This window comes from Hyphopichia burtonii, assembly GCF_001661395.1.
Source record: "Hyphopichia burtonii NRRL Y-1933 unplaced genomic scaffold HYPBUscaffold_1, whole genome shotgun sequence".
Classification (NCBI taxonomy): domain Eukaryota; kingdom Fungi; phylum Ascomycota; class Pichiomycetes; order Serinales; family Debaryomycetaceae; genus Hyphopichia; species Hyphopichia burtonii.
The window spans coordinates 2,072,079-2,084,815 of NW_017963728.1; the positions used below are offsets into that span (position 1 = coordinate 2,072,079).

The following is a 12,737-nucleotide window of genomic DNA, read 5'->3' on the forward strand; positions in this document are numbered from 1 at the left end:
GACTTAATCGTTTCATACTCTTCTCTGACGATACTATCGAAACTCTTCTGTTTATTTAGACCTTTCATTTGACTTCTTGTGAACATTTTTGCTTTGTGTTTAGCCATAAAAGAAGTAACAGACGTGAAAAGTAGGTATTTTATTCCTGAATTCAGATTCGAATTCCTTTCGGTTCAACCTTTAAATACCTTTCTGACCCAACATTCCAAGATTATTCAAAGAAATATATCGAGGGTCTAATAACATAGACATAGCTAAAACAGTGTTAATACCCAAAGCAAGAACAATCGAGCTTAAATAATTCATCCTGACAAACTACATTATCTTTGCAAAAAATGTCTTCGAGTCAAAGATCCAGTAGCAGTTTTAGATCACGGTCATCATTATCCAACCCTGCCTCAATTCCCGGACTTTCTAATGGTACACAGCAGTCTGCTTTACCAAGAGTTAATATTACAGACTTAAGAAGACCTCCAAGTGCAAGATCATCATTCCGTCCTTCTTCTCCTAGAATAAGTAATGGTAATAGTTATTCCACCAACTCAAGACCGGGATCATCCTTAAGTAATAAAAATGCCAGCAGTACCACTTTCCCAAGTAGACCTTCCACTCCGTCAGCCACCTCATTTAGAAACTACGAGCCTTATACCGGAACAATTACCGTTTCTATAAGACCAAATCCTTATAGTGTAAGTGAATCTCAACCTTTAGCGTGGGATATAGAAGAACTGTCGAATACCATAGCCAATTCAAATGATGGTAGTTCGTTTACCTTTGATAACGTATTCCCAGCAAACCCTTCCATCACAAATAGAGAAGTATATAATCGCTCGTGTTCTCAAATAGTGAATAACTACTTAAATGAAGGTTATAATGGTACAATTTTCGCATACGGTATGACTGGTTCGGGTAAAACATTTTCTATGAGAGGTAGTGATGAAGATCCTGGTTTTGTTAGATTGGCAATTGACGAAATATTTTGTAAAATTGAAAACTCAGTCGATTCATCCAAGAAACAATATACTATCAATCTAAGCTATTTAGAAATCTACAATGAAAAAATTATCGATTTATTAAGTGAAGTTTCTTCAAATAGTTCTCAAGATTTGAAAATTAGAGATGATCCAGTGTACGGTACTAGAATTATCGGAATAACTTCTCCTACCATATCTACAAAATCTCAAATGCTTGATTTAATTAAAAATGGTGATAATAAAAGAAAAACTAGTGCAACTGATTTTAATGCCCGTTCGTCTCGTTCGCATTCAATCTTGCAAGTTAAGTTAAATACTATTGATATTAGTTCAAGAGTTGAACAACATGCTACTCTTTCACTATGTGATTTGGCAGGTTCTGAACGTGCAACTTCAAGTGTTGAAAGAAGAAAAGAAGGGGCTTATATTAACAAATCTTTACTTGCATTATCTACCGTTATAAATAAATTATCAATGTCTACTTCTTTCGCCGGTGGTGGTTCCCCAACTCTATCTGAACATATCCCTTATCGTGATTCTAAACTTACAAGATTATTACAACCTGCTTTATCGGGGTCTTCTTTGGTTTCCATTCTTTGTACCGTTCATTTGGGATCAAATAGCTCAACCTCAAATAATAACCAACAATTCATATCGGAAACCGCAAACACCCTTAGGTTTGCTGCAAGGGCTAAAGATATTGTCATGCATGTCAACACTAATAGAAAAACATCCGTTGGTGACCCAGAGTCAATCAGAGTTATCGAAGAGTTAAAAGCAACAATTGATAATCAAAAACAAGAAATTCAAATGTTGAAGTTGAATGGTGGTAACCGAAGAGCTTTAAGCACGTCTTCAATCTCATCAATTAATTCAGGCAGCTCTAGTAGTGATGCTACGATCTCAGTACCTCTGTTGATAGAAAAAGATGTGAAAATAGCTCAATTAGAGTCTGAAATCAAGATCTTGAATGAAAAATTAGAACATTTATCAAGATTAACTGATCTTCAAAAAACAGAAACAGTATTACTAAGAAACGATGCATTAAATGATTTATTAGGAGTAGGTATAGATAATAACTCACTGCAAATAATGATGTCCAACCTTGAAGATTTTTATAAGAGAATAAATTATGAAATGGATGAACACAAGTCATATATCAATCACTTGGAGAACCAGTTACGTATTGCCTTTGAACAGTTATCTCTCAACGACAATAAGGAAGCTATATCAGAAAATGATCCGAAGACATATACCACACCTGCACTTGAAAATATAGCCACAAACAAATTCATTTCTCATACTGCCAATAGTAGTACAGCCACCAGTACTAGCTTTAATGGAACCTCTAGTAATTTATCTCGAAATTCAAGCATATCTCGCAACTCGAGCATATCATCAAACACTTCAGTGAAATTACCTACTCGTAAGTTATCTAATGAATCAAGATGCTACTCCGACAGGCATATTGATATGATAATGAAAGACCAAGAAGAAGAAATCTGTCATTTGAAAGAAATGTTGAAAGATAAAGATCACATTATTCACGGTCTCACCAAAACTTCTAAATTAAGAAGATTAGTCGATTCATCTACAATCAACACCCCTTACCTTAATAGTGACTCAATCAGTCGTAAGCTGTCGTTGAGACTCGGTGCCGTTACGCCGCCTCTAACTTCGAAACTGGACAAAGAGAACTTTGCTGAAGTGAAAGAGTTCAAGTCCTCCGAAACTAATGCTTTGAACTTCGTGGTGTAAATTAAACGATGTCTTCTCTATATATTTAATAATTACGACTATTTGTTTTCCATTATTCCTCTTTTACTTCATGATCTTGATATATTTTTTTTCCCTTGTTTCTTTGACATGGTTGAATGTGTTTTATGTTATAATACCTTTGCTTATCTATTGACTTTCCTTCATATTTCGAATTCATTTTCACGAGAATGCTTTAGTTCTTCAATCTCATCATGTACTAAATCTTTAATACTTGATACTAAAATTTTATATTTTAATAATACATCATTATAAATAATGAAAAGTCTTTGATTAATAAAGTAAGTCTAAATCAAGAAATAAAAAAAGTTTATGCAATTTATGAAAAAAAAAATTAGAATTAGTGTTTGGGAATGCTACTGCATGATTAATCACGTCCATGGATTTGATGGTCTTGCCTGTCCACTTTGTAGGCTAGCTCTTTTATGTGGCTGCAGCTTCTGAATGCTTTTAGAATTTTGAGCTTCGTAAATTTTTCTTTGATGTCTTAATTGTGAATTAAATATCCCACCATTACCTTCATAAGCTTTATCATTGGCATCTTGACTCTGCTTTGAAATAATATTTTGATCCCTATAGCTAACTTCTAGGACGGTGCTAGGTTTGAGCTTTAGATCACTTCCATCCACAGGTAAGACGTTCACAAATTTTCCTTTCATCTCTGGTAAGCGATCCCCGCCATTGAATAAACCAGTAGTATCAGCAATGGTTACAACAAAGCTCATTGATTCATTCGTTTTATCGACACGGAAGAAGTCAAGAGTATCACCATTAAATAATTGCACTTTCCTATTTTTACCCAACATAACACCATTAACAAGACATGTGTTGGTACTAAAATCAATCAACCATATGTCATCGAGGCAATGTGCCGGGCTTTCATAAATAGATTTTTCTAAAACCGGATGTCTCTTTTTATTAATCAAACAGTGTATTTTAGAAATACGGTCATCATTAATAAAAGAGTCACAAGTCTCGTTTCTCCCAACAGAATAAGGATTGACCCCTTGTCGTATATGAATTGGTTTTTTCATTATGGAGTCTTTTGTTGGAATTAATGACATGAAAGTATCCGCTGGAATATTTTCGGCTTTAGTTGACGATTTATTAGGTTTGTTAGACGAATCTTTTGATTCACTGGCAATATTAACCTCAGAGTAAATAGGATCATTAGTAATGCTGCTTAAACTTATAGGATCAGCACTGTCGGCAATCTTTAGTCTCTTAGGATGTGGTGGAGGTGAATCACTACCACCATTGGTAGGACGTTTATGGGAGTTTAAAATACTATTTGATGGCATTTCAACCGATTTGACCACTTCGTCTTCTTCCTCTTCTGGTAAAGAGTCTGGGATGAGCATAGGAACTTTGTTATTTTGATGAGGCTGGGAGTTATTTTGTTGAGAATTAGGATTGGAATTAGGATTGGAATTGTTTGAACCAGTTTGGTGTTGTGACGCAGGTTGTTGAGATTGAGGTAAAGGAACCACTCTTTTTGGAACTTTAAATTGATTATTTTGATTTTTAGTTTTTCTATTTTTTTCACTATCTAAAGGTCTCATCATTATATCTTCATCAAGCTGACTGAGAGGAGCATTAACATGAAGTCCATTTTCAATTTTACGCATTTGTTGTGATTGTGATTGTGATAAACTGATAACTTTTTGTGAGTCTTGTGACTCTTGAGAGTAGCTATCGACATTTTTCAACCATTTATGGTTCAAAGCTTCTTCAGCACTCCATCTTGACCTTGGATCAGTCTTTAAACAGTTATGCAAAAAATCTCTCCCTTCGTGAGAAATTTTATAGGAATTTAACGGTGATTCATGATATTCACCCTTCTTAATCTTATGAAACATTTGAGTTTGGTTTTGACCATTGAAAGGTAAATGAGAAGTCAATAGAACATAAACAAGACAACCCAAAGACCAAATATCAACTAAAGAACTATAATGATCTCTTTCAGCTTGACTTGACATACTTGAATCATATTTACCAGTGATGACTTCCGGAGCCACGTATGCAATTGTACCACAAAAAGTTTTCATAAAAGTTGTATTATCACTAATTTTAGCTAAACCAAAATCAGTTATTTTAACAAGAATTGGATCATCTTGTTTTATTAATATATTATCAGGTTTCAAATCACGATGCGAAATACCTAGTTTATGAACATATGCAATACCTTCTAATATTTGTTTAGTTATGACTTGAGTAGCTTCTTCACCAATTGCACCATTTGCTGCAACGAAATCCATTAGATCACCACCTGGAACTAATTCCATGACTAAATAGTAATTATCCATATCTTCATAGAACGCTTTTAACTTTACGATATTTGGATGATCTAGTTTTCTTAAAATTTCCAATTCTCTTTCAACACCAACCATATTTCCAGCACCAGTATTGAGAGCTTTTCTTCTATTGATTATCTTGACAGCAAATGATTCACCACTAGACCTTTCGACAGCTTTCTTAACTGTAGCAAATGCACCTTGACCAATTGTTTCATTTTTGATAATGAAATCTTTATAGATACCTTGGTCTTTCTTTGAGTTTGATGAATGGGAATTTGAATTCTTGGAAGGATTATATAAATCAGCAAAGACAATTACAAAACGAATAATGTCTTTTGGAACTCCAACCCCAACGGTTACTTCATCACCTTGGTTCAATATATAATTTGATCCCTTCACCAAGCGGTTCCCATTAAGATGCGTACCATTAGTCGAAGTATCTTGTATCCATAAAGTTGAGTCATTTAAATTAAACCAGATCTTAAAATGTTTATTAGAAAGTCTAGTACTTGAATTAAGTACGAAATCGCAATCAATATTTCTACCAAATAACCAAACTTTTTTACTCAAGTCTTTATTTCCTTTCCCTGGATTCTCTTTACTCAAATCAAAGTATTGATACTGGCCAGTTGTACATATCATCCGACATATATGATTATTATCAACTATCCCATCCCCTTGAATTTGGGTGGCAGGCGACTGCTGCGTCGGCTGTGTTTGAGTAGGCTGAGTGAACTCCATTGATTAGACTTTTGCACACGGCAACCTATATGTATGTCTGGATCCTCAGGAAATGTTATGTACTTACCAATCTTCAAATCGATGATTTGATTCAATTTTTTTTCAGACCATTCATTTTTTGTTATGATGTTTTTTTTTTTTACTTTTCGTTGAATTTTACGCGTCTCGTTAAGCGAGGTGCACGGGTTTACACTAACAGCAGTAGTAAGCAGTAGTAATAACAGTGCTAGCAGTAGTAATAACAGTGTTAGCAGCAGTAATAACAGTGTTAGCAGCAGTACTAGCAGTAGTAATAGTATTAACAGTAGCTGGATAGTAATCCTTAAATAAATTATGAAAAGACAGAGTCTTCCAGAAAGAAGTTTGAGAGGTAAAAAAGACTAATAATGAAATATGAGTTATTTTAAGGGGTACCAATGCTGTCGATTGTCTTTGTCAGTCATTTTGAAGTTTGTCAGAGCTGATCATCATCTGATATCCAGGGAAATTAGAAAAGCTCCAATTACCAAGGCGGAAACTCCAAAAATTATGCAGCTTTTATCTAAAAGCGATACGAAACCTACTAGTTGTACTGCGAGCTTGAATGTTACATCTATACCAATTTCTCAAATGCAAGCTAATTTTTTTTCACGTATATGTTTAAATACTACAGTATCAACTATATAGAGATATCAAAGCGAATGATAGAAAAATAATAAACTAAAACAGTGGAGGATAAAGTAAGCTACATATTTGAATAAAAAGAAAGTAGGATAATCAGTCACAGAAACTAAGGACAGGGAAGTATAGAATGTATAAGGTTATTAGAAAAATAATGCTTTGTTCAAATGATTAGACGCAAGAGACGCAAGAGAACCCCGACAGGATGCTTGTTGAATATGATCAAAGCACTTCTCAGGTATACTGTTCATATGTGTTAGGGTGATGTTTAAATTTTGAGGTGCGAAATTTGCAGCCATTTGCCAGTGATGTTCAAACAGCCTGATATTCATATATATGAGAGCGTGTTGCTAGATATTTGGATAAGAAAGGCAGGTGAAAAGTAATCTGAATCCCGAATTGAGAAGGCGGAAGTTAGCCATCTGATAAAAAAGAGACAGGAGAAATGCTTGTACAGATCGGGTAGATTAAGTAACCATGAACGAAGTTCATTTTTGGAATACAGAAATGAAAGCTTCTAGGCACGTAGATGTTTTAGGAAACTTAGAGGTTGCAAAGCACCAAAAAAAGAAAAAGAGCTGTCAAAGAGGTTTTTGCAGCTTCGGGGAGAAGTTTTCTTTACCAAATTTTTATTTTGATTTCAAGTGACCAAACTTGAGGAAGTGGAACATCAACAGAAGGACTGAACTTTCAAAAGCTCGATTATACATTCAATGATTTTTTTTGCAACACAAATATTAAGCTGCGAGGTTAAGATGAAGCAGTTTAATTTGAAATTAAAGATAATCGAACCACTTTTTTTGGAAACTTTTTCACTCAGGACCGGTAATACTGTCATTATTTCTTATAAAATGGTTTCAGAAAGCTCTTTCTCTTTCATTTCGAATGTTTAAAAAAAACCCAAGTTCAGACCGCTCTAAAATAAACGTCCGTATATCAAGCCAAAAAAAGATTATTTTGTCTACGGCCATATCCAGCATAAAGCATGATTACCCGTCCGATCAATAATTATTAAGCTGCTGAGAGCGATGCTGAGTACGTTAGTGGGAGACCATAATGGAAACCATCGTGCTGTAGACTCTTCTTTTTTTGCAATTTTCTTTGCAACCATTATTCAATGAAATGAAAGTTCAATAAGGAATCGAAACTTATGGATCTTACGAGGTTTTTGCAGCTTATTTAATGATATGATTAGTTAAGGTTTGACAAGCGTACGTTGAAAAGGAATACATGAAAGTAAATACATTAATACGTTCATTAAATTATATAAATAAATTAAATTTTATTATACAAGGAAGAATAGTTTAGCCATTAAGACTAATTAAGACTTCTATAAGACTTAGCTAAAGAAGTGACTGGTTTTAAACCATCAGGGTTAGCAACTACTTCATCTTCTTCTAAGTAATCTAATTGATTCAATTCTTCTTCAACATTGTTGTAGTGGTGGAAGATCAACCAGAATAAGACACCAGCGATGAAACAAGAAACAGCTAAACCGGTGAAAGTCCATAAGACTTTATCAACAGCAGCAACTGGAGAAAGAGCAATACCTAAAGCGGAACCGAAAGCATTTTGAACCAAAAAGATACTCATGATAAAAGATTTCATACTAATTGGAGCTTTAGTATAAGCATATTCAAGACCAGTAATTGAAGCGAAAATTTCTGAGAAACCAATTAAACAGTAAGCAGGAACTTGAATTGCAATATGAACCAAGTTATCGCTTTTTTGAATATAATATTCCAAGACTGCAGCATAAACCATGGAAGCAGAACCGAAAAAGAAACCAATAGTGATTCTTGAAACGGCTTTTAAAGGAGTGAATTTTCTGATAAAAGGATAAACCCAATGTTCACAAATTGGAATGAAAACAATGATAGCAATAGAATTAACAGCTTGTAAGATATCATTTGGAAGACCATGGGCAGCCATTCTACCGGCTTGAGAGACGAAATTATTTAACATTTGACCATAAACTAACCAATAAATTGGGTAAAAAACGAAAACTTTACAAGCATAAAGAGCTCTTCTGACTTCTTCAACGAATTTATCAGACCAAGGAAATTCGCTTTCAGGATGTAAACTTGGTTTAGCAGCATCAAAATTGAATTTATTTTTAATGGCAATGAAGCAAACTTTGAAACAACGAGAAATAACTTTATCAGAAACAGGAACTTTAACATAAACGTTTTTACCCAAGATTAAAGCAGCAATGGCAACAAAGAAAAAGCAAAAAGGTAGTAAGAAGGCAGCCCAGAATCCAATATGTAATTCCATTTCAGTAGTAGCAATAACCGAAAGAGAACCAATATTAATCATAAGGTAGAAAAACATGAAAACATTTTGAATAGTAATATTTGGATCTTGAATAACTTTTTCACCAGAAGGTAAAACTTTAATAATAGGTTTAGTTTTAGGAACTTGATCAGCAATTAAAGGAGAAACATTAGCTTTAACCCCACCAGTGGCAGCACCAATAATAATGATGGCTGCAATGTAGCCACCAAGAGAAGTAGATTTAGAAGCAATCGAAGGAATGGAAGTAATGAAAAGAATAAAACAACCAACGATATAAACAAACGAACAATAAAGAATAGTTGTATATTTACCAAGGAAAGTATCAGCAACGTAGGCACCAAGAATAGGACTCACATAACACCAGAAAGTCCAAAAATAAGATAACCCAGTAGCACCAGTATTACCTAATTGTAAAACCCCCTTTGGGCTATCATGAGGACCATTTTGCATATAATTTTGAAATGGAGCACTTAAACCATAATAAGTAAAACGTTCACCTAATTCAACAACGGCAACTAACCAACATCTTAATGGAATTTTTTCACTTACATGTCTTAAATTTTTCATTTCGTATTCGGTTGGTTCTCTACCTTCATCATCTTCAAAAGAAGCTTCTTTGTTAAAAGAGTTGACTTGGTCATCAGTAACGTAGGCGTCACTTTTGAGTTCTGGAGTAAGCTCTCCAGATGTTTTACCGGATTTTTCAATTGACATAATTATATGGTCAAAATTAAAAAAAAAGGATTAAAAGTTTAATCTACGGAAACGTTATATATATATATATATATATAATATAACAAATTATAGGGCGGAACTATCATGTTACCCAAGTATAAAAAAAGAAACAATAAACCCACTAACGTCAACGAATGATATGTATGGGAGTCTTATCTAAAGATCTCAAAAAGCATCAGTTTCTTTTTTCTCTTCTTCTTATTCACCTGACAAGAAGTAGTATAACCTAATAAAAGTGGAGATAACCATTATTACTCATTCTTCCCTACAACGACTCCGCTGACGGACATGCTGAAGCCTTACTAAGGCAAGATTCATTAAAAACAAAAAAATCATCTCATGCTGTTTCGAGGCTTACTTGGAAAAATCATCGCAAATGCGCAGAGTAAGCGTTTTGCCAAATTTAACTCTAATATTCCTGTCCGAAAACAAAGCTAACTCAGATTACTAGTATTGTAGTAATAGGACAATACCGTAATTATTGAGTTAGTGAAAGGGTACGCTTAAGCCGTTTGTAAAAATGGCACCTTGGAGTACTGAATTTCACGGCATTTTTCACTCACGGTTTGTTACGTTTGTTATGAGCAAAACCTCTCACTGCAACATGATAGCGATGTTTGGTCTGTAAAAGTGAGCAATCACGAGCTTCACTGCAAACGGAATTTCATCGCTGGCATCTTGATCATGGAGATCATTGGTTCACCGTCTGAAGCCTGGCTCTTTCGATATTGAGAAAAATAGAAAACGGCAGTTTTGGTCGGAGTTGCGGCGTCAGCTTTGTCCATCGTCGTTTCCCCTTTGGTACTGGCATTTGGGCCATCGGCATTTGTGAGCACAACGCCGTTGGCTCACACTATGGTCCACTGTTTTGGGAACTCTCGATGGAATGCCTCATACGGGCTTTGTGGAGAATCAATCCAGCACATCACCGTCGTAAAAAATGGTGATTTTTAGTTTGATCAAGAAAAATGTAATCGTAAAATGTTACATCAATAAGAAACCCAGGAGTGAAAGTAATTCACGAACAAAGTTATGCAACAAAGCTGAGTTTATATAAAAATTCTTGACATTGCAGTGATAAGAACGGTTGATAAGATAAGGGTTCGCTGAGTGCACGGCTTGAATTGGATATTTGGCCAATATAAACTGAGGCGACCAGTGGCTGCCAATGAAGCAGTTGAAATTGGGCGATGAGATGCACGTGATATCGACACGTGACGGGTCATGTGATACGTCACATGATCGGTAAAAACCCACCCATACACCAGATTACCAGCTCTTCACATAAACAGCCATGCAGGTGAAATTACATGACAAACCGTTTCAAGCAAAGGGAAGGAAAAAAAAAAATAGCAATGCTTTTTCTGTTTCTATTTGGAATAATCATCAATTGGATAGTATAACGGTTGATATTGGACTTTTCCTCGAGATATTAGCTTCTTGTGGATCGAACTTAGGTAGCTAGCTTAATTTTAGCTTTTGTATTTGACGGAATTAACAAAAAAAGGTTTTTTGCAGTTGCGGCTTAAGTATATTAGTGGCTGAAGGATGAGTTACAATAATTCAAATTATCCACCACCTCAAGGTGACCCTCAATACCAGCAGTATCAGCAGTATCCTCAGCAGGGAGATTTGGAAAATCAACCAAATGGTTATAGTGAAAAACCACAACCTTCTCAAGATTTTGATGATTCTTTTAAAGTAGATAAACCAAAATTTAACGATTGGCCATTTGCAATTTTCTTTTGGTTGGTTGTTTTTGGTTTTATAGCCATTGCTGGGATTACTTTGAATGCTTTAAAGAAAACGTATGGTCAACAAGGGTCTTCAATCTATAACTCAACCAATTCTTTCACTCTTAATACCAATACCGTAATTTTATTTGGTTTTGTTATTGTGGTTGCTGTTGTTTTATCAATTGCAATCATTGTTTATGCTAGATTGGCCCCTAGAATCTTTATTACAAGTGCTCTTATTCTAAATATTATTTTGGGGTTAGGTACTTGTATTTATTATTTTGTTGCTAAATATTGGTCTGCTGCAATTGTGTTTTTGGTTTTCACTTTATTTACTGCTTATTGTTACTGGAGTGCTAGACATCGTATTCCTTTCAGTGCCACTTGTTTAGAAATCATCATTGATGTTATGAGAAGATATCCTTCTACTTTAATTACTTCATTTTTTGGGGTAATCATTAGTGGATTATTTAGTACCCTTTTCTCAGTTGTTATCGTGGCTACTTATGTTAAATTTGATCCTAATTCCGATAATGAAGCTTGTTCTGTTGGTGGGGGGTCTTGTAGTAAATCAAAATTGATTGGTGTTTTAGTTTTTGTCTTTTTCGCTGGTTATTTCATTTCCGAAGTTATTAAAAATGTTATTCACGTTACCATTGCTGGGGTTTTCGGTACTTGGTATTACTTATCAGGTTCAGATCAAGGTGAACCAAAACATCCTGCTTTGGGTGCTTTGAAAAGAGCTTTAACCTATTGTTTTGGTTCAATTTGCTTTGGTTCTTTAATTGTTTCAATTATCCAATTGATTAGACAATTAATTCAAATCTTAAAACAAGATGCTTTTAATCAAGGTGATATGTGTGCCGGTTGCGGTTTATTAATCTTAGAATTTGTTATTAGATTAATTGATTGGTTAGTTCGTTATTTTAACCACTACGCTTATTGTTATGTTGCTTTATATGGTAAAAGTTATATCAGATCTGCTAGAGAAACTTTCGACTTGATTAGATTCAAAGGTATGGATGCTTTAATTAATGATTGTTTCATTAATACTTCATTACATTTATATTCAATCTTTGTTGGTTATTTGGTTGCTTTATTAGCTTATTTATACGTTAAATTAACAAAACCTGAATATAATTCAAATGGTGGTTATTATGCTCCAGTGGTTGCCTTTTCATTTTTAATTGCTGGTCAAATTACTAGAATTTCAACTACAGTAATTGAATCTGGGGTATCCACCTTTTTCGTCGCTTTAGCCAAAGATCCAGAAATCTTCCAAATGACTAATAGAGATAGATTCGATGAGGTTTTCCATAATTATCCTCAAGTATTACAAAAACTTACTGCTGATCATTAAGCAGCTTTTCTCTATATAAACTGTGTTCTCTCTCTTAATAAAGATTAATCCATTCATTTTATTGTAGTGCTCGATAAGTAGTTTTTTTTTTTTTTTTTTTTTTTCTCTATTTCAAAATTGAATTAGACAACGAGAAAATTCACATACCTATTCTTTATCA

General features: G+C 34.3%; 4 protein-coding genes across 4 annotated transcripts; 2 read left to right on the forward strand and 2 right to left on the reverse strand.

Annotated features, from left to right (window-relative positions):
• Positions 1 to 118: 118 nt before the first annotated feature.
• KIP2 (Kip2p) lies at positions 119 to 2,576 on the forward strand (the record flags this gene model as incomplete). Its single annotated transcript, XM_020219195.1, has 3 exons — positions 119 to 1,803; positions 1,882 to 2,173; positions 2,348 to 2,576. Coding segments are annotated over exons 1-3 (1,989 nt in total), but the record flags the coding sequence as incomplete, so codon positions are not given.
• Positions 2,577 to 3,025: 449 nt separating this feature from the next.
• RAD53 (serine/threonine/tyrosine protein kinase) lies at positions 3,026 to 5,867 on the reverse strand. The gene is made up of 3 exons (XM_020219514.1): positions 4,192 to 5,867; positions 3,955 to 4,074; positions 3,026 to 3,840 (listed from the first exon to the last, which is right to left on the reverse strand). The coding sequence occupies exons 1-3, from the start codon at positions 5,786 to 5,788 to the stop codon at positions 3,122 to 3,124; spliced, it is 2,436 nt and encodes an 811-aa protein (XP_020079318.1). The 5' UTR covers positions 5,789 to 5,867; the 3' UTR covers positions 3,026 to 3,121.
• A 1,823-nt stretch (positions 5,868 to 7,690) lies between these two features.
• Positions 7,691 to 9,460, reverse strand: PTR22 (Ptr22p; the record flags this gene model as incomplete). The annotated part of the gene is made up of 2 exons (XM_020222465.1): positions 7,691 to 9,357; positions 9,406 to 9,460. The coding sequence occupies 2 exons, from the start codon at positions 9,458 to 9,460 to the stop codon at positions 7,766 to 7,768; spliced, it is 1,647 nt and encodes a 548-aa protein (XP_020079319.1). The 3' UTR covers positions 7,691 to 7,765.
• A 1,455-nt stretch (positions 9,461 to 10,915) lies between these two features.
• HYPBUDRAFT_118458 (uncharacterized protein) lies at positions 10,916 to 12,589 on the forward strand. Its single transcript, XM_020219196.1, has one exon. The coding sequence runs from the start codon at positions 11,030 to 11,032 to the stop codon at positions 12,575 to 12,577; it is 1,548 nt and encodes a 515-aa protein (XP_020079320.1). The 5' UTR covers positions 10,916 to 11,029; the 3' UTR covers positions 12,578 to 12,589.
• Positions 12,590 to 12,737: the final 148 nt, after the last annotated feature.